General features: G+C 38.5%; 2 protein-coding genes across 8 annotated transcripts in view; one reads left to right on the top strand and one right to left on the bottom strand.

Annotated features, from left to right (window-relative positions):
- LOC127006732 (ribosomal protein S6 kinase alpha-5-like) overlaps positions 1 to 4,205 on the top strand; it is a 57,223-nt gene extending 53,018 nt beyond the window's left edge. For all 5 annotated transcript variants that reach the window (XM_050877010.1, XM_050877018.1, XM_050877035.1 and 2 more), the window contains 3 exons: positions 1,522 to 1,672; positions 2,809 to 3,032; positions 3,358 to 4,205. In XM_050877010.1, the coding sequence (XP_050732967.1) occupies positions 1,522 to 1,672; positions 2,809 to 3,032; positions 3,358 to 4,062 (1,080 nt within the window). In that variant the 3' untranslated portion in view covers positions 4,063 to 4,205. The remainder of the gene's footprint in view (positions 1 to 1,521; positions 1,673 to 2,808; positions 3,033 to 3,357) is intronic.
- On the bottom strand, positions 2 to 18,593 carry LOC127006774 (translation initiation factor eIF-2B subunit beta-like). 3 transcript variants are annotated; one of them, XM_050877090.1, is made up of 9 exons: positions 18,421 to 18,593; positions 12,853 to 12,939; positions 12,470 to 12,566; positions 11,967 to 12,151; positions 11,733 to 11,889; positions 11,427 to 11,621; positions 10,933 to 11,108; positions 10,613 to 10,706; positions 2 to 739 (listed from the first exon to the last, which is right to left on the bottom strand). In XM_050877090.1, the coding sequence occupies exons 1-8, from the start codon at positions 18,465 to 18,467 to the stop codon at positions 10,634 to 10,636; spliced, it is 1,017 nt and encodes a 338-aa protein (XP_050733047.1). In that variant the 5' UTR covers positions 18,468 to 18,593; the 3' UTR covers positions 2 to 739; positions 10,613 to 10,633. The 3 variants fall into 3 exon arrangements, with proteins under 3 accessions (XP_050733047.1, XP_050733056.1, XP_050733041.1); XM_050877099.1 differs by lacking the exon at positions 2 to 739 and adding an exon at positions 5,054 to 9,710; XM_050877084.1 differs by lacking the exon at positions 2 to 739 and having other exon boundaries at positions 5,054 to 10,706.
- Between the last annotated feature and the right edge of the window lie 1,704 nt (positions 18,594 to 20,297).

Here is a 20,297-nt window from a genome sequence, read left to right on the forward strand (position 1 = left end):
TAATAATGACATTCTTAGAAAAAATTCAGTAGCGGGGTACCATAATCTAAATCTTTTAACTAGTCAATAGCCGTCATATCCAGTGCCTTATTAGACTTGATGCAGAATGCAAAACTTTTTTCTTACCTCTGTTATTCCTGAATGGAATAAGACTCGTGACCTTGATTGTCTTAATGAACGTTCCAAATCACCACCATTCCCATAAAACATTCAAAATATTCTAAGACTTTATACCAAATGAAATGGTTTCAGTAATTTTCTTTAAACAATTGGTAGTACTACTGTATCTATGATGTGCTTGTGATGTGATTCTAAGGAAATTTTCTGAAAAATTATTGAGGAACTATACAGCAACAGAATCTGAAAGTAGGTCTTCAAATAACTATAAAAAACAATGGTAATGCTTATCACTGACATGACAAAAAAGTATAATTGGGAATGATAGGCTTGAGAAAGTAGAGGAATTCATATTTAGGGCAAACAATCAGTGCAAACCCAGTCCATGGACAGGAAATCAGGAAGAGACGTGGAATGGGATGAAGTGTCTTCGGTAAATTATGTAATATTATAAATAGTATAATAGTTTATGTGTGTGGATATAAAGATCTTGGAAAATTTCACATACCTTGATAGAATAGTACCAAACAACAGAGGGTCATGGGTCATGTCAAGAAATCTTATGGCAGATTGGCTTGCTGTCAAGGACTCCTGGAGCACAAGTATTCGGCATTGTTGATATCTGTAAAGAAGGACATAAATATAGATCTTCATGTTGCTTGTGCTCCCTGTCTGACTATGACAAAGATATGGACACTAAATAGTGACCTGAGATGAATTAATGCCTTTAGTAATAAATGTCTTTCCCTAATCAATAGCAACCTGCCACTCTCCATGAAGAGTAAGGTGTACAAACACTGTATTCTTCCAGTCCTAAGATATGATTCAGAAACTTAATAACTCGCAGAGGTTCTAGAGAACGCTAAGAAAAATGCAGAGAAATGGAGAAATATGCTAAGCATAACATGGAGATAGGAAGCAAAGTTGGAGATATTCTATTGATTAAGAACAAGGTTATTATCTGGGCAAGTTTGTAACTTATTATAGGGAGAACCAAAGTAGCAGTGGCACCTCAAAAAATGTGTTAGTCAGGGAAGTCAAAAAATCAGGAGAGGAGCTGAAATAGAGAACATTTGGAGGAGCAGGCTAGAGCACACTAATATTAGCCAGAGAGGTGGAGGATGTTGGGGAAAACCCTTGTCCAACAGTGGACTATTAATGGTTGAAGATGATGATTTACTACAATTTGTTTATACATTAGTATTGAATAAGAAAATACAACTTAGAAATCAATAAAGTAAAAGCAAATAAAAAAAAATATATATATATATATATATATATATATATATATATATATATATATATATATATATATATATATATATATATATATATATATATATATATATATATATATATATTATATTATATTATATTATACTCACATTCATGAATATATTTCAGTATACAATGCTGTCAGGAAGAGCCCCATTTCAGTCAAGAAGTAAAGATGACACTTCAGCCTCAATTATTGCCCGAATAAAGGATGGAAGTTTTGACATGTCAGGACCAGAATGGATCTCTGTTTCTTCACAGGCCAAGAAACTTATCAAAGGTAAAGTACAAGGCACTTTATAACTCTCCTTCCCTCCTTTTCCCTCTCCCCTTTCTTTCCTCTTTCCCTCCCCTCTCCCCTCATCTTGTCTTCCCCTCTCCTCCTGCCCTCCCCTTTCCTTTCCCTCTCTTTCTTGTCTCTCCTTCCCCTCTCCTCTCTTCTTTCTCCTTCCCCTCTCTTCTCTTTCCTTCCCCTCTCCCCTTTCCTTCCTCTCTTCTTCCCCTCTCCTTCCTTTCTCTTCTCTCACTTTCCTTTCTCCTCTCTCTATTTCCTATCTCCTCTCTCCTTCCCCTCTCCCCTTTCTTTCCCCTCCCCTTTTTTTCCTCTCTCCTTCCCCTTTCTCTATCCTCTCTTTCATCTCTCCTTGCTCTCTCCCCTCTCTCACTGTATGGGGGAACATAAGCTTTGAAATACCACACTGCCCTGTATCACTCCAATAAACGTAACCCCAGGCCAAGGGGGTTAATAGAGGGACATCAGTGATTTGTTATTCTCTGCAAGTGATAATATTTTTTGTCAAAGCTTGATAATTATATGAGGCGTCTAGTGCTCAAGGGGCGAACAAGCCAATTACCTAGTTTTGAGCTACAGGCTTTCAAAGTCAAGCATAACAAAAAACAATGAAAAACACACATAGCAGTATCATTATACATCAACAGAAAGTTTCAGCAAGACAAATTCAATGGAATCAGTGTTTGTGTGAAATTGTGTTAATTATATAAAAAAAAATAAAAAAAAAAAAAAAAAAAAATATATATATATATATATTAATGCATGTTTATTATCCGGTTTAATCCAAATTCTAAAAATTAATAGAACATGATATAACTAACTTGGTTTCATTTCTTTTCCATATTTAGGTGTTTTATGCGTGTTTTACTAGTGCTCTTTGCTCTTAGAGCCCTGATACAGCCCACTTCATACACTCTGCAGACAGGCAAAAACACACTACTTTCACCACCCTTCTACTGGGCCACAGAGACCGATTTCCCATTTTCACATTCACAGAGGGTTGCATAGTGCTTTCATCTAACCGAAACCAGTGGAAACTCAAAATCCGCCATGTTGGCGTGTTCTCCCCTCAAGCTCTAGACGCCTCATATGTTCAGATGGTGAACCTCCTTTTTTTCTTTCAGGGTTATTGACAGTAGATGCTTCAAGGCGTCTCAAGATAACGGAGTTGCTACAAGATGAGTGGCTTCAGGGAGGTCCCCCTTATTTATTTTCTGCTACTCCCCTAATGACACCAACCATACTCAGTGCTCGGCCCACGCTTACTGGCCCAATCTCTGCTGAAGCTGGGGTCAAGCAAGCCTTTCATGCATTCCACATGGCAACTAGAGAAGGATTTCGTTTGCTGGTTAGTAACATTTGTGACTGTCTTCTGCTAGAGCCTATACAATGATTTTGAAATTGAAAGATTTCCATAAATGGGACATCAACTGTATATTCTTATGAATGTAAATTCTTTTAACTCATTAAGTTGCCTGAAAAGGTCTGGCCTTTGAAGTTGTTAACTAATGTTACAGTATTTCCTTGGCTATTATTAAATGTTTCAAACATTTCAAATGTTGCTTATCATATGACTATGTATTGCATTAGTTCCTTAACAGTTCCATCTACATAAACTGCTTAGGGTTTTAAGAAGGTGTTTTCAAATGGTTTTAAAGACTTTTATTTTCCAGGATGTTAGTAATGCAAGACTTGCTCAACGTCGGAAAAACAAGAAATCTTCTACTGATGCCCGAAGTCATTCTTCTACCTCATCCCTCTCCTCTACCTCATCCGCATCTTCCCTCAATTCCACTTGTACACCAAGCAAGTCGGACCGCTGTAGTTCCTCATTAGGAGTAACTCCAAAGAAAGAAGAAAGCATTTTTGACTTTGGTGAGGCAAGAGTGAAAGAGTATCTTTCAAGTATAGAGTCTCCTTCTGAAAAATCTTTCCCAGCAACCCCGAGCATGGTTTTGACATTACCAAGCCCGCGATCAAAATCCACCTCAAAGAGCAGTGGTCTTGGATCATTTGAATTACCCAAAGAAAACACAAGTGGTGAAACATTGACTAACCCTGAAAATGATATTAGTGTGTCTTCTGAGGAAAGTTCTTTAAGTGCTTCTAAGGTGTCTTACAACAAAGAACAGTGCCTTGCATTTAAGAAAGAGTCTACTGGTTGTGATATGGAAAAGGATGTCTTGGATATCAAATGTTCTGGAAGTCCGCAAAAATTCTTCCCTTGTGATAGTTGTTACTTTACTGGACCACAAACCCGTTCACGGAAGCGAAAATTAGAAAAGCTGAGTGAGGGTGATGTAACCATAGTCAAACACATGTTCAAAGGCAGAAACACTAGAAGTAAAAGATTTGATACTATAGTGATTGATGATTGATGAGTGAGAAACTTTTAGGCATTACAAAACTTTCCAGATTTAGCATTAGAATATTATATCTTACTATTTAAATTCAGAGAAAGTTTATATAAATGAATATTATATTATGTTGTAAGAGACCTAATGTATTTGATATATATATATATATATATATATATATATATATATATATATATATATATATATATATATATATATATATATATATATATATATATATATATATATATATATATATATATATATATATATATATATATATATATATATATATATAAGAAATACCAAAATAAAATGCACTTTACAGTAAATATATTATTGCATATATCTTTACACATGCCTGTAATCTTTTATATACAGATAACACATGAAGTATAACTATTCCTAATTTTGCTTACTGCTAAGCTTTATTCTGAAAACAAATTCATATATATTCTCAGAGTTAATTTTTTCATATTTAACCCCTTCAACACGAGGACGCGTATACTGCGTCCTTGCGTGCCCCGTACCATATCCGAGGACGCGCATACTGCGTCCTGGCGTGCTTTAGCTAATATACGAGTTATTCTATCTTTATATTTATACTTACATCTCAAAATTATCAATTAATTTATGCTTCTTTATGTGCACCATTTAATTCTGCATGTCTTCATATATAATACACAATGATTATGTTGAGTTTATGGCTGAAAACTTGTTATATTCAATAGTGACATTTGAAATTTGGCGCACGTGGCAATCTCGGATACGGCGCGGGGCGCTGTTGTTGCCCGGCCGTAGTGAAGGGGTTAAGGAGCTTGTTTCAGAGAATTTTAAATCTATAAATATTGCTGTAGTTCTTTTAGTAATGGAGTCGCATTCCTTACAATGGTGCTACTTGGCAGGAATGCTCTGAAATTCTTGCAATATTACAAAACGATTCAGTCTTGTACCACATTCAGGTCGTGCAAAGTTACGTTAATCTAGCAGTGCAGAGCTACTTTTGAATTACTTTTTTTTTTTTTTTTTTTTTTTTATTCATTACTCATTCTACACTTTCCAAAACTACACAAATTGAGCCTGTACCATGTGCTACATTAAAATGTGCATCTGAATCCAAAGGCACACACTTAGCTTTTCCTTAGCCATATGTTAAAATTGATAAGATAAAATATTACTTAGGATGCTGGATGCAAGACAATATATTAAACTCTCAGTTTAACAAACAATTTGGAGGGAAGGGGGTTGTTATTTTTGAAAATCCATTATATCCAAGGGATCTAAATTTTTGCATATAATGAACAAAGTTCATTACACAAGCTGAAAGTTCACTATTTCCGACCATTTGTTTGTTATATTAATTGAGAGGTGAGGCAAGAAAGACGAGAGCGGAGGTGTTTTCAGTTGGGAGGACAAAAGTAGACTGACTAGACACGCATACCAACTTGGCTTTGTTTCCACCACTTGCGTGTATACGTTTGGCTGGCCAGCCACTTAACTGAACCCAAACTTTTTGGTAAATCCCTGCATATAGCGGACAGACCAAAAAAGTTTGTTAAAGCTGGAATTCATTATATAGAGGTTCATGAAAGCGAGGGTTTACTGTATATGTAATTATTCTCTAAAGGGTGAATTGCTAGATTTGGGTACTGTATTTGTCGGCATCAAAGACACACCACTTTCAAGTGATCTATTCTGACGAGAATAATAATAATATTCTGACCTGAATTAATTTTACAAAGATATTTTGTATTTGTTGCTTCATGACTTGCAGTATATGTCTACCATATACCACTGGACCAGCACCACATTAAGATATATGTACAGTTGTACACTTGACCCTTGATTTCCTAAACTAATAGGAGCTGGGATACAGCCAGCAGTGGGGTAGAAGGAGCCGCAGGTACATCATGTAAAAAAGCAGCTGCTCTACCCAATGTGGCATATTTGAAATGTCAATTTATTACTTAACCAAATATTACTAATATTATTGGCCTAGTTGTAAATGCGAGAGGTTGTAACGTGTACATGTTGTAACTCAAGGACTACATGTATTAGAACTCACTCCAGATGAGTATGACCCAGATTATGAATCTGAAAAAGAGGTGGAGGGCAGTGAAACTAGCGGTTACCAATGCAGATGAACTGTCAGCAAGTGAATAAGAGCAGTCCTACGATGACTCACCTTCTGGGCCACCCTCCCTGGACCCCACTCTGTCACTTCTCTCTTTTCTGGCCTGTTTTCTGATAAAACAACCAAATGTGCTTCCTTTCTTGGAATAAGAATTTACTGATGTGAATCCTGGGATTATTGCACACCATGAAACGATCTAATGTCAGTTCTTGAATATTTCAAAATTTTCTTTGACAGTGGCATTATTTCATCACTGTGCTGGGACCAACATTTGTGCTGCTCATCATTTTCATGACAATCCCATGAATCATCCAGAGATTTAGGGGTAGGAAGTGGATAAATGTAACAGGATATATCTGACATGAAGTAAATGGTGGTGTCAAAACTAAATACATGTAGTCCTTCAGTTACGATGCATGCGATTTATGACCACTCACACTTATGACCAGGAAAATAATATTAGTAATAATTGATTAAATATAATGAGTTGACATTTCAAATATCCCACCTCAGTTGCCCTTGGAAAACTCAAGCTGTACTACTCATGTTACAGTCAGCAATCACTACTCTACCAGTTTAGAGGCCTACAGTCTGCTATACAAGCATACTAAAAGATCAGTCAGATACCAGTTGACTAGCACGTAAGACAAGCGAGGGGGGAGTAAGTCTACCTAGTTAACTCCATTATATACACGTCTCAAGTGTGGTTGATTCACCTGTTAGCCCCTGCAATTCCCCACAGGTGGGGAGGGGAGGGGATAAGGCAAACCAGCAAGTCGATCAGCTGAATGCAACCAAAAAGGCTCCACACAACAACAGCTCCCTCATTATATTTCTGTAGCAGCCATTCTACCATTTACCAGAAACAACAATCATAGTTGAACGAAACATTCACATAAGATAAGAGGATGCGGAAGAGGTGACACTGGCCACTCATAGAATTACGACATGTCCTTTATTTACAAATATTGCACCGCCCCCATCATCACAACCCCCTACAAATAATCTGGCGGGCATTTGGCTACTGCCACTATTTTGGCAAAACTTGTTAGCTCAATTTCATAACACTGCATAGCATTGCTAAAGGGTCAACTGAACATAGGCTGAGGTGAGGCGAGTGCATGAGTGCACAAGGCAGGGTAGAGTGAGAGGGTATGAGGTGTGGGAACGGTGCTCTATCCACAGCAGGACATTTGAATAATATTTTTAAATTTTTTTGGAAATTTTAACTTACGACCAATTTGACATGATTGGCCTGTTGGTTCCGAACCCCAATGTAACTTCAGGATCACCTGGATAAGAACCTTGCATGAGGCATGGGGAGACATATGAACTATGGTGCTGCAAAGGAATGCTTTGTTTACATCAGCAGGAGGCTGTGGTACAGAGGGGGTTAATTCCAATATGTATTGAATTAACATGTAAATATAATAGTAAACAAGTATGTCCCATGCCCATGTGACCACCTAGCAACTGCTAGACTCTGGATTTTGTCCGAGAAATCCAATCTTCGGAAAAACTGAGGTCCAGGAAATAGAGGGTAGTGTATCATACAATACACATTTATAGCATACTGTAACAACAGTATCATATGGAAGGTGATCAGTAAGCTCTGAAGGTTTGTTTACCACTTGCGAGTCTTCATCTTGACTAACGGCACCTGGCTGATGACCAGAACTTGTAGAGGGAGTGTGTGGTTAAACCTCATACTACCAGTTTTAACACAAATCTATTATTACCACACAACCACGAAAAAACATAAAAATGACACCCTGGAGTCGGCAACTGCTGCACCAAGACCAACACCAAAACAATAACAGTAGCTGATGTGAGAGTTTCCTCATCATCACACAAGACTGCCAGGGTGAGTAGTCTGTTAGACTGTCACAGCCCTTCAACAAGAAAACATCTTATCTGATCTGTACACTTCCTGTAGGCCTAGGTTATGCCTGATGGTAATGCAACATTTGGCAACCAAGACAATAAATTTTTAGTTTTATTTTGATATATGACTGCTGCAGCATGAACAACAGAAATGTACCACTCCAGATCCTTCCTATAAAAACCACAAAAACATGCTCAAAAAGAAACTGCAGTTCAGGCAGAATAAAGAAGGTAAAGTATAAAAATTAGTGTTTATAAGTATATTTGATAGTTAAAATTCTATACTACTTTATTATTACTATTTAAGTAGTGATGCACAGTGTGCAGTACAACAGTACAATGTGTATTTTAACATACAAAATGTGCTGAGGCCCCAATAATGTAAGTTAGCATAAGCATCTTAAAAAGGTCTGATACTTTAGTTAGTTAAATAGCTATTACTCAAGTATTTGTCAAGGGCACTTGACATACTATAGACCATTCACTAAAGCTGAATCCCCAGCTACTGGCTGGACTGGTAAGGATGCTGCTGACTTCACCACCCAAAACTATCACATAGTTTCAGAAAATAGTCATACTTCTTTACTTAGCTCATATGTAACACAAGATGGGCTAATTTTGTTAACATAATTGGATTAAGCAAGGATTGTTCAACTAAACTTTTTTCAAAACCACTTTTTATTTATCAGTATTTAAAGCAATTATGGAATCAGTTTTATAAATCTTTTTTATATAAGTTTACCCTTGTAAGTGTAACAGGTGAGCTAAGTAAAGATATATAAATATTTTCTAAAACTTCATAAGTTTGTTGGGTGAGACACTAGGCACCCTGCCCACCATCAGCTTCCTTTCCAGCTCAGCCAGGAAAGAAGCCACTGTTGGGGGGAGCCACCTTAAGTGAATGAACAATGGTGGAGACCAACCAAGAATTTAAGGTCAGGACAGAGGACCAAATGGGAAGATGAAAGAGCATTTACCAGGATGTAGTATACTAACATCAGACAGGAAGGTGGAGAACATCGGGAAGTACCTCTGCCCTTCAGTGGACTACAGTCGATTTCTTTTCATATTGTGGTGCTGAGACCCGCAGGATGGGTGAGCCTCCCATAACTCAACCTGTATACTTTTTCTTTTAAACTATAATTCTTCAACTTGCCATTTTCAAACATTTGTGGTAACACTACATAGAACAAGAACACTTACTGAAAATCAATAACACCTAATAAATAAACATGAGTGACACCATTAATATCAACTACCTTCCTGTATGCTCACTAATGAGACTGAGCTAGAATACACAAGACTGGCAGAAGGTAAAATGCCCAATGAAATGAGGCCCACCACACATACATGCACGGTCCAGTCATTATTGCCAAGATCCTTACAATGGTTGTTGTAACCACTGTAAAGATCTTGGCAATAATACTTGCACTGTGTGTGAGTGTGTGGTGGGCCTCAATTCATTGGGCATTTTACCTCCTGCCAGTCTAGTGAATTTTAGAGGGAGGGGGTCAGGGGAAGGCCATCTGTGAAGTGGATCAATAGGGTGAGCAGGTAATGGAGTGAGAGAGTTGGATGTAGCAGGATTGAGTTTGCTTAGTGGGAGTGCCAAAACAGAGAGAGATGGAGGGCACCCCCTGGAGGGAAGTTCCTGTGAGAGAGCAGGGCGTCAGAAATATAGATAGCTAAATAGACCTTACAATGTTTACGACCAATCATTACTATACATAGTCAGACTCAGCTATGAAGTCCTTTTGGGCAGAGCCTGCCCACAGTATTCCCTTGCTACAGTGCTGTCAAACCTATGTTTGAAGGTGGAAATATAGTCTCTATTAGCCTTTTCTTCTAAAAAATAGCTGTTTACATTGTAAGTTCTTTCTCTTGATAGTAGAGCACAAGAGAGTGAATCAGAGAGAGAATGTATTGGCAGTTATGTGGCAATGCAGGGGAGAGGTGTGAGCCCCACCCAAGCTGATTTCATATCCTCACCCAAACTGACTTCGTGTTTGACTATAGCCCCATTATGACACACACACACACACAAATAGTATTTAATAATAACTACAATATATGGAGGAAGGATAGGAAAGGTAAAGGGGGTGGAGTGATGATAATGATGAGAAAGGAGTTATTAGTGAAATCAGTAGTACTATATGGAGAAGGAAAGGCAGAAATAGTGAGTGTTAACTTGGAGAACAAAAACGGAGAAATGATGATGATAATAGCAACCTAAGCAGTCATCAACTCTACAGTGTTTTTATTATATCAATTTCTACAATAAATTAAAATCAAGCAAACTACACATTAATTTACACTAAGTATATCAACATTTTATAAAATTGAAGTAGTACCCCTAATAGACTAATATTACTACAATACATCACTGAAAATAATTAATAAACCTCCAAAGTTAACAGTATGCACTTAAGGTGCTAATAATTCAAAATCCACAGAATGTATCAGACTGAAATACAATAAAAAACATAATATGAAAGATATATGCAACTGTATGAAACTTTTCTTATAAAAGAACATTTGTATCATTAAACTTACTTGGATGAGATTAATATAACCTTAGAGATCATAAGAAGCAGGATGGTACAGTTCACTGAGTTGTCGATACACATAGGATGGTGCAATGCCTCGGCTGAAAATAAATGTTACAAATAATTACACTGTGAATTACTGCTACTACTACTACTATACTAGTACTACTACTGCTGCTAACACTACTACAATTAATAATAATAATAATAATAATAATAATAATAATAATCTTAAAAAACAATAATGGTAGATATGATTTTCAATCCATTGTGTTATGTCTTTTTAAAGATTATGTGTGGAAACCATATACACAATTTAGAACTTACTTGTTTGTTATGAAGCTGGTAACATTCTCTGGGGGAACATAGTCTAGCTTGGCTAAAGCAATATTTACAGATGATGCAAAGCTTGTTCCAGAGGGAATAATGTCTGTACTATTTTCATGACAGATTTCTTCACATCTCATCAAACTAAACTTGTAAGTGGGAGTGCAGACATACAGCTGCAAGATAAAGATGTATTTAACAAAGAAAATAGGTGATTATTTTTTGCATAATTTTTAATACATCTGAACTACCTATAAACTAAGTTTTGAAAACAGAAACACTTTAAACTTGAGTTTTCTTGGAGCCTATTTTCCCTTATTTTGGGGTTCAATTAAGCAACTATTTCACACAGCTCTAGGCTTTCCTTTGCCTCCCATCAAACATTTCATGTCACTAACAGTTGACAATTATCAGCCATCACCAGAGGTTAGTGTATCTAATGAAATATTTCATCTTTCTTAATAAGATTTAACAATAAAAACATTAACTCTTACAGGAACAGAATAAAACTTTGCTGCCGAGGCAAGAGAGGCAGCACCCACAAATGTCTTGATGCCTCCATTGCTAACAACTGTCTTAGTGCCAATGATGACCTTGTTGACGCGGGACATCATCGGGAAGACAGCAGAATCTTGAATTAGTGTAGTTTGGATTCCAGCAGTACATAAAGCTTTTGCCATTGGATGACCCTGCATAAATAAAGTGTCTTAAATACATGTCAAACACTTAGTAAAAGACTATCATGTCAGCGTTATATTAGTCATTTGTGACAATCTATTTAATGTGAAAAAATACCTTACATCATATTTTGGGGCACATTCAGCAACAATGACATGGAACTTCCTTTGTTTGGCTGCTTTGGTCAAGAAGGCGAGAACTAATGGACACATCCCACACGTCATAATAACTTCATCATTATGGATCTTGCTTTCACCTTGCAGGGCAATCAGTTCTTGGCTGAAAAACAAGAATAATTAATCATAATATTGGTACTACTGTTTTCAGGTTCATTATGGTATCCACCGTTACAATACCTTTGTTCAACTTCAGCTTTCTGTTCTGCAATGGCCTCAAGTACTCTGTCACGCAGCTCTGGAATAATCTCAGTGCATTTAGGTAGATCTCCACAGGCTGGGTCAACCAGCATGGACTGAGAGAGGCTTGGATACTCCACACCTTCATTTTCTCCATGCAATGTATTGTATTCATCAATCACTATCTGTACGGGAGAAAGGAGGAAAAATTAACTTGAAAAGTTGAAGTTGTACACTAAAAAAAGTAGTAAAGAGATCTTCCTCTTAAATTATATTTTCTATTTACAATAAGATGCCTACTCTATTGTATTTCCTGGAGGCAGAGTGGTCTGGCACAAAGCTCCAAATGTTACTTCTATACTCCCTATATTGTGTAATTGGAAGCTGTTTTGTATTCATATGATATATTCATTTGCCATTTATAATTAAATTTACTTGTGTGAAGTCTAGAAGTCACGCTATGAATGCCATGGTTGATGATGACAAGAGGTATTACAACTTACTTTCATGACACGCTGCACCATATTGCAGGGTGTTGTTTCCCAAGGCATTTTGGCTTGAACTGAGGTTCCTATGTTGCGCAGTAGATTGAGGAGGTCACTAAATAAAACATGTGTTAGTGTTTTTGTATCTAACAGCATACTGTCATTGAGGTGGTTCTATGTATGTAAACTTTATTTCTCCCAATGATCAAAATATTTTGTTCTGCTGCTTTTTAGAAGCCATTCCCATAAAAATAGAGTGGGTCAAAGTGTACCCAATCCATATTTAGTTTTAGGTGGTTAAGAAATTATTACTGCAATTTAGAAAATTATACATTAAAAGGTACTGGTTATGACTGAAGAAAATAATGTGACTTGCAAGAAAATCTTGAGTAGCTCCTTACCTCCCTGTCTTCCATCGAGAACTGGCGACTATGCATTCCATGAGACATAAGCTTTCTTCAGCCTTAACCTGCTCACTTTCATATTTTCTGGAAATAAATAACAATAACTCTCTCTCTCTCTTAACATATATGTGCATCCTCATCATAAAGTAATGAACAATAACTGAAAATAGTCTATGAGAACTTGAGGTCAGGCTTGAATAGCTCTACTATAAAGTCAGAGGCATATACTACAACTGCTCATTGCGTTGCCGCTAATCTTCCTCACCCCTTCCCTTGAGGCTGTGGTAGGGACAAACCCATTGACCCAGGAAACAGGTTAGTCAGTTATGGTAAGCCAATTATCTGCCATCTGTCATACCCATACATGAATCTATTCATTGTCCATTTGAAACATTTAAAGTCATTGCCAGAAAACACATGACTCCTAAATTTATTTGTCTCATCTACATTTGTGAACCTATTTCTGGGTCTTGGTCAGTGTCATCTTGTATTGAAAATGCTGGCCCTTCCTATATGCTCACTACGCTCAATATGTAGGGCCTCTGATCCCTGAGGGGGCCTTAGGATGTTTAAAGAAAAAAAGAAAAAAAGAAAATTGGGCACATTGAGATGGTGCTTTTATTATTTCTTAGAAGTCTTATATACAATAATATTAAAAAAAAATTCAAACAAACATATATATTTATTTACCGTACTTAACATTACTTAGGACAGGGATATAACTTGTGGGGTGAATACATAGGGGCTCCACCCCCTCCACCACCCCAGCCCCCCCCCCCTAATCCCCAACACAAGCCTGGGGACCTGTGGGGAACCGGGGTTTCGCGGGGGGGAGGGGGGGGGGGGGGAGGAGGCAAAATCACTGAATGGGCTTCCAAAACTTCCCTAGAAAAATCCCTAAATTAAGGAAAATTCCCAAGTCTCAAAAGTAAGGAAAGTCCCTAACTTTATAACCTTACAGCTAACAGGGGGGCTTCGCCCCATTCGACCCCCCTGCTAACCAAGGGAGGTTGCGCCCCCCCTGGACCCCCCCCACATGTATGATGCGCTGTAAAATCATGTTTTTTTTTGGTGGTGGAGTGTATTTCAACTACTGTAACTGAACTTTACATAACCTAACCTCAACCCCCCTGCTAACTCCTGGACTCCCCCGCACATGTAAGGGAGAGCGGTGATGATTCGGGCACTTTTTAGAAAAATATTTTTAGAAAAAGAAGTTTAAGAAGTAGTGTAATTTTGTTGATCTCAAAATGCTCCTTCCTCCTTTGGCTCTTTAGGCTGCTAATATGACACCCGTAGCTATTTCCAGTTTTCAGATGTAGGTGATGAAAGACAAGTTTCTAAATCGTCCGAACCATCCCCACCCGTGGTGATGGTTTGGCCAGGGAGGTGGGATGGTACGGACACTCGTATTACTCGGCATAATATTAATATAACTTAAGTTTGATTGGCTAATAAACAAGATTATATCTTCTACAAAACATTTGTGTAAGGACAAAAGTATCCTCTCAATATTTATAGGGGAAAAAAATAAAAGGAGAACTACAAGAAATATCTCAAAAATTTTGGTATCGTGGCTTCCTTCTCTTCTCACAAGCATAATATCTGAATATAAATCAACCAAATTAACCTTTTTATAACTGTTGCAACACCTATAATGTTTAAATTGATATAAATTTAATAAAAATCATGAAAAAATCAACCGTCCGAATCATCACGACTCAATAAAAAGCACATGTGTGGTCACACTCCTTTTCCAGCATGAGACCCTCACGGGTGATTGTGTTATACGGCAATACCTTCGCCGTGCATCGCTGCATCACTGAAATAATTTACATCTTGCTAATTGCCATGTTTTTGAAGTGAGAGCTTATGATACACCCTGAAAATATTACATACGAGATGAAAAAAAAACAAAATCGGACTTGCATCGAAAAGAACAGCTCTGAGGGCGTGGTTGTCCCTTTGTGGTCCAAGGCAACAAAGTTTTGCACATTCACACAAAATCTCACGGCACTCAGTCCCATACACTTTACAATAAGAGCTATGGCCAGACCATCCCACTGTCCGAATCATCACCGCTCTCCCTTATGATGTGCCGTGAAATCTTTTTTTTTTTTTTTTTTTGGTGGGGAGCATATTTAATTTACTATAACCGAACTTTACATAACTTAACCTCTAACGAGGGGGGGGCTTCGCCCCCTCGACCCCCACTGCTAACCAGGGGGGGGGCAACACCCCCACATGTATGATGTGCCAGTAAAACTAGAGAAGTGCAACAGTATGTGAGACCTTGGGAAGGTTATTATTCTCGTGGGGGCAATACTGGAGGCACGTGCTTGTCATAGCTTGATGCGTCCACGAAGCACCAAATAAGCACACCCCATGTGACACGCCCGTGTCACTGTTCGAATCTGGTGGATTGAACGACAATACAGTTAGGAAACTTTACTCAAAGTTTTGGGACTAGGGATTTTTCCTGATTTTAGGGAAATTTTTGAGGCACATATTTCAGTCACTTTGCCTTCTCACACCCAAAACCAGCATTTCCCATAGGTTCCCAGGCTCTCAATATAACGCTCTCTAGGCTGTTGAGTGTTAAGTGTACAGCACATCCCATATGACACGCCCATGACACTGTTCGCATATGGTGGTATTGAAGGGCCTCGATTTTAGGTTATTTGATGGCTCAATGTGGCTCTTGAGGGATACCAATAAAGAGGCTAAATAGTTAGCTAACACTTACCGAGAGGTGTAGTAGAATAATACTTTGAGGAGACTAAAGAAGAGTTGAGTGTCGATGTACTGTCCACCATAGCGGTGCACGGAAGGAAAACTGAGAGTGAAAGACTGCTATGTGGCAGCGATACACCCCACGTAGTAATATTTCAAGAATTTAGTTGCTTAAAATTATAAAATACAAATACTTGTGCCATTACTTGCCTTAATATAGAGAAAAAAATAACGTAGTACTCGTAAAGACCATTTTAACCAAAATCATAATGATCCATGCGCATTCTGGATATTACTGGCTCAGGAACTAGTCTGAATGGTGTACTGCAAGGCAGCTATGAGGCTCAGTCTGTCTATAGAGGCGCTCGTGAAACAATAACGATGGACTTAGAAAAAATTGTGAGGCCAGCGTGGAAAAATACACCCCTTGTGACATAAACATGCCTGTCGCTTGTCAAAACCCCGTCGTACGTGATCTAAATGTTGTAATTTGGGTAGGTGGTAGCTAAGTGGTTAGCGAGCTGGGCTCACATTCACCAAGCCATGGACAACGTCGGTTCGAATCCTCACGCTACCACCTGTGATTTTTCAGTCACCACCAAGTGGCCTAAGACTACCCACATGCTGTCCAGAAGACCATCCATCAACCCGGACTCTAGAAGAAAGCGTCCAGTGAATCAAGAATGAGTTCTGGGGGGCAACATGAGCCAAGCATAACTGGTGCCACTATAAAAATTGCCAGCGCCATGATGGGCTTGAGCCAACTATCTGGCTCCTGAAACAAGCTTACTGGCGCCAAAGGCGGGGTTTAAAAAAAAAAAAAAAAAAAAAAAAAAAAAAAAAGCATACTGTGCCCTAAATGCACACCTGCTAGGAGCCGCTATTCTTAAGATTATCCAAGGATGGCATTATTTAGGCATAAGGACGGCCTTTCTGTATGAACGGAGGAGTGCGATGTGGTTTGCTGGCTCCAATGCAATGCCCTGTTGCAATGTGTGAACAGTTACTCTCATGCATGGCACCTATAGGGGCACCAGGGCTGGATACAGTGATAGGCAGATCAGAGTGTGAAAGGAATTAGGGAGTGTTAGTGATCTCTGACCTAAAAGTAAGGAAGCAATGTATTAGTGCAAGGAATAGGGCTAACAGGGTATTAGGCTTTATTAACAGGATGGTAACCAACAGGAGTGCAGAGGTCATCCTCAGACTCTATTTAGCGTTAGTTAGGCCACACTTAGATTATGCTATCCAGTTTTGGTGCCCACACTACAGAATGGACATCAACTTGCTAGAATCAGTTCAGAGGAGGATGACCAAGATGATTCAGGGGCTGAGGAACCTCCCACATCAAAATAGGCTGAAACATCTAAACTTACATTCACTAGAAAGACGAAGAGTGCGGGGAGATCTGATAGAAGTATTCAAATGGGTCAAGGGTTACAACAAAGGCGATATAAGTAAAGTACTTAGAATTAGGCAGCAGGATAGAACACGCAGTAATAGATTTAAATCAGAAAAGTATAGATTTAGGAGAGATATAGGCAAGCATTGGTTTAGTAATAGGGTGGTGGGGGAATGGAATAGACTCAGCAATCACATAGTTAGTGCAGGGACGATAGCTTGTTTTAAGAGTAGACTGGATAACTACATGGACGAGGATGACAGGTGGCAGTGAGGTGTGGGTGCAGCAAGGAGACAGGGTAATGGAGCGTACGCCCGTACCGAAGGTAAATGAGGATCAAGCCTCTACCTGTAATCCCTGAAACTACACCGCACCCATCGTGAGTAGTGGGGAGGATTCTGGAGCTGCCCTGTGCAGGCCACTCGGCCTCTTGCAGTTTCCCTATGTTCTTACGTAATTGTGGAGATTGACTCCGCTCCTTCAAAATACAATATTATGCCTCCATATTATAGTTAAGGGACGAAATACATGTCCCTCAACCATAATATGAAGGCGGAAGTACTTAGAATTAAAGAAAAAGGCCTAATCCCCTTCCCCTAACTATCTTGGGGAACCCGTGGGAAATCGGGGGTTTTGGGTGGGGGAGCATATTTAAACTACTCCAACCAAACTTTACATATCCTAACCTCGGTAAATCTTAGGAATAGCGGCTCCTAGCGGGTAAGCGTTTAGGGCACAGTGTGGTGGTAATTACAACATTTCTAGCACGTACGATGGGGTTTTGACAAGCGGACAGGCGTGTTTATGTCACAAGGGGTGTATTTTTCCATGCAGGCTCTTCCCTTTCTTCACCCCGGAGCTTGCATTCTCATTGCCCATCGACTTGGAGGAAATCATGAGGCCAGTATGGAAAAATACACCCCTTGTGACATAAACACGCCTGTCCACTTGTCAAAACCCCGTCGTACATGCTAGAAATGTTGTAATTACCACCACATCATGCCCTAAACCCTCTAATAGAGAGGCTTCGCCCCCCTCAACCCCCATCCTAACCAGGGGGGCTGCACCCCCCCTGAACCCCCTACACGTATGGTGCCAGCAAAACTAGAGAAGTACAACAGTATGTGAGACCTTGGAAAGGTTATTATTCTCGTGGGGGCAATACTGGAGGCGCGTAGTTGATCTCCATATTTACCCAGTTGTGGATCATCACGACTGCGAGGCAAGGGCCTCTAAACTAGACTAAGCAAAGTAAGTAAACTAAGACACGTCAGGAGTGGAGCACAATGCAGGGGCCGTGGACCACCTAATCGACCCTGGTGACCAAGACGCCCCAACGCGGCCTGTCCCGCCCCAGCATGAGGAGACGGCCCAGCAGGCCCCCGTGGCCCCCGTCAACTTTTATTTTACATTAACGATTATGAACTTACTCAAACCTAAGTTTGTCGATGAACTCTTTCTCCGTAAGCTGCACCATACTGCAGGTGATGCTATTCTCTCTCTTCTGGAATGTTTTAAAGGGCTAGATAGGAGGTGCGATCACGGGCTGGCAGAGTGGCAGTCTGGCGAGTGGCAAGTGTTGTTGCTGATGATGGCGGCGATGGCGGTGCAGCAGGCACTTCAGTCTTTACAACGGAACCAGTAACAAGGCTTTCGCTGGCGTTTGAGGCATTTCCAAGGTAGTTTAATGACGCTGATAGCAGTTTACCCCTTCGTCTGTACCATAATCGTCAAAAAACACTCATGAGAGCCCGATTAGTCTCCTTTTCGGTTTTAGTTCTATCTCTTAATTTCTTCCACCTACATAATGTTCCAGTCCTTATATCTTGCCTGATGATATGCCCCCGTGTGCGCCCCCTTTGGATTCTATAATATGAAGGCGACTTGATGAAATGTCAAAAATGCCAAAAAAACATTTATTAATTTGTAAATGATGTACAGCAAGTCGAATGGTTTAATATTCACATAAATATTCATAAGCAGACAATATTTTTCTTCAAAACTGGCTTGAAATGAGTTTTCTGTGTCAGTCTTATGAAATTTTAAATTGTAACATGAAATAAAAATCTCAAGTCCTCATAAACTATAATAAAACACCATGTACTAAACCAACATCCAAATATATTCCTTTATAAATTATTATATATGATTTCTCATCTCAATAAATAATTTAAAATGGTCACAGCTTGTCAATATCAATACATCTTGATTAATATGTAACACTTCTCAAACTTATGGTAGAAAACAAATGTGCTTGATCTTATAGCCTCACACTTAAACCTTATCACAGGATACCTTTCAACTCACATTTGCAATTTAATTTCAGAACAGTATAGGCTATGCTTAATTGTAAAGTGGTAACTACCTAGAAATTCTAGTAAAGAGCTAGATGAAGGGGCACAATTTAAAGGCAAATTAATTAGAAAATTTATAAAATACGTAGAATATTCTTTTTACTTCAAAATGGTGAAAGTTATTTTCAAATAGTATATATATATATATATATATATATATATATATATATATATATATATATATATATATATATATATATATATATATATATATATATATATATATATATGAGGCATCTAGTGCTCAAGGAGCAAACAAGCCTAGTTTAAGCTACAGGCCTTCAAAGTCAAGCATAGCAAAATCATAATGAAAAACACACATAGCAATATCATCATACATCAATAGAAAGTTTTCAGCAAGGCAAATTCAATGGAATCAGTGGTTGTGTGAGTGTTGATTATATATATATATATATATATATATATATCTATATATATATATATATATATATATATATATATATATATATATATATATAGAAGGTTTTTTTTTATTAATGCATGTTTACTATCTAATTTAGTCCAAACTCGGAAAATTAAAAGAATATGACGTAACTAACAGCCAGTTTAAATTTCAATACAAAATTTATATATTAAAGTGTTTTATGAGTGTTTTACTAGTGCTCTTCGCCCTCAAAGCCCTGATACAGCCGACTTCATACACTCTGCAGACAGGCAAAAACACGCTACTCTCACCACCCTTCTACTGGGCCATAGAGACCGATTTCCCATTTTCACGTTCACAGAGAGTTGCACAGTACTTCCATCTAGCGGAAACCGGCGAAAACTCAAAATCCGCCATGTTGGCGTGTTCGCCCCTCGAGCTCTAGATGCCTCATATAACCTCATCTTCCACCATTACTAGTCCACTGCAGGAGAAAGGCTTAGAGCATTAATAATAGTTTTTTTTTTATAGCAGCATCATTTAGAAAAAAAGCCTGATCCATACATGT

The sequence above is a fragment of the Eriocheir sinensis genome, chromosome 3 (genome assembly GCF_024679095.1).
Source record: "Eriocheir sinensis breed Jianghai 21 chromosome 3, ASM2467909v1, whole genome shotgun sequence".
Classification (NCBI taxonomy): domain Eukaryota; kingdom Metazoa; phylum Arthropoda; class Malacostraca; order Decapoda; family Varunidae; genus Eriocheir; species Eriocheir sinensis.

Excerpts from the sequence above, each read along its gene's own strand:
- LOC127006774 (XM_050877090.1), bottom strand. The coding sequence starts at position 18,467 with ATGGTGCAGCTTACGGAGAAAGAGTTCATCGACAAACTTAGGTTTGA. Across the intron at positions 12,940-18,420 it reads ATCGACAAACTTAGGTTTGA|AAAATATGAAAGTGAGCAGG; the intron begins GTAAGTTCATAA and ends ATTTATTTCCAG. Across the intron at positions 11,622-11,732 it reads AATGTGCCCCAAAATATGAT|GGTCATCCAATGGCAAAAGC; the intron begins GTAAGGTATTTT and ends TTATTTATGCAG.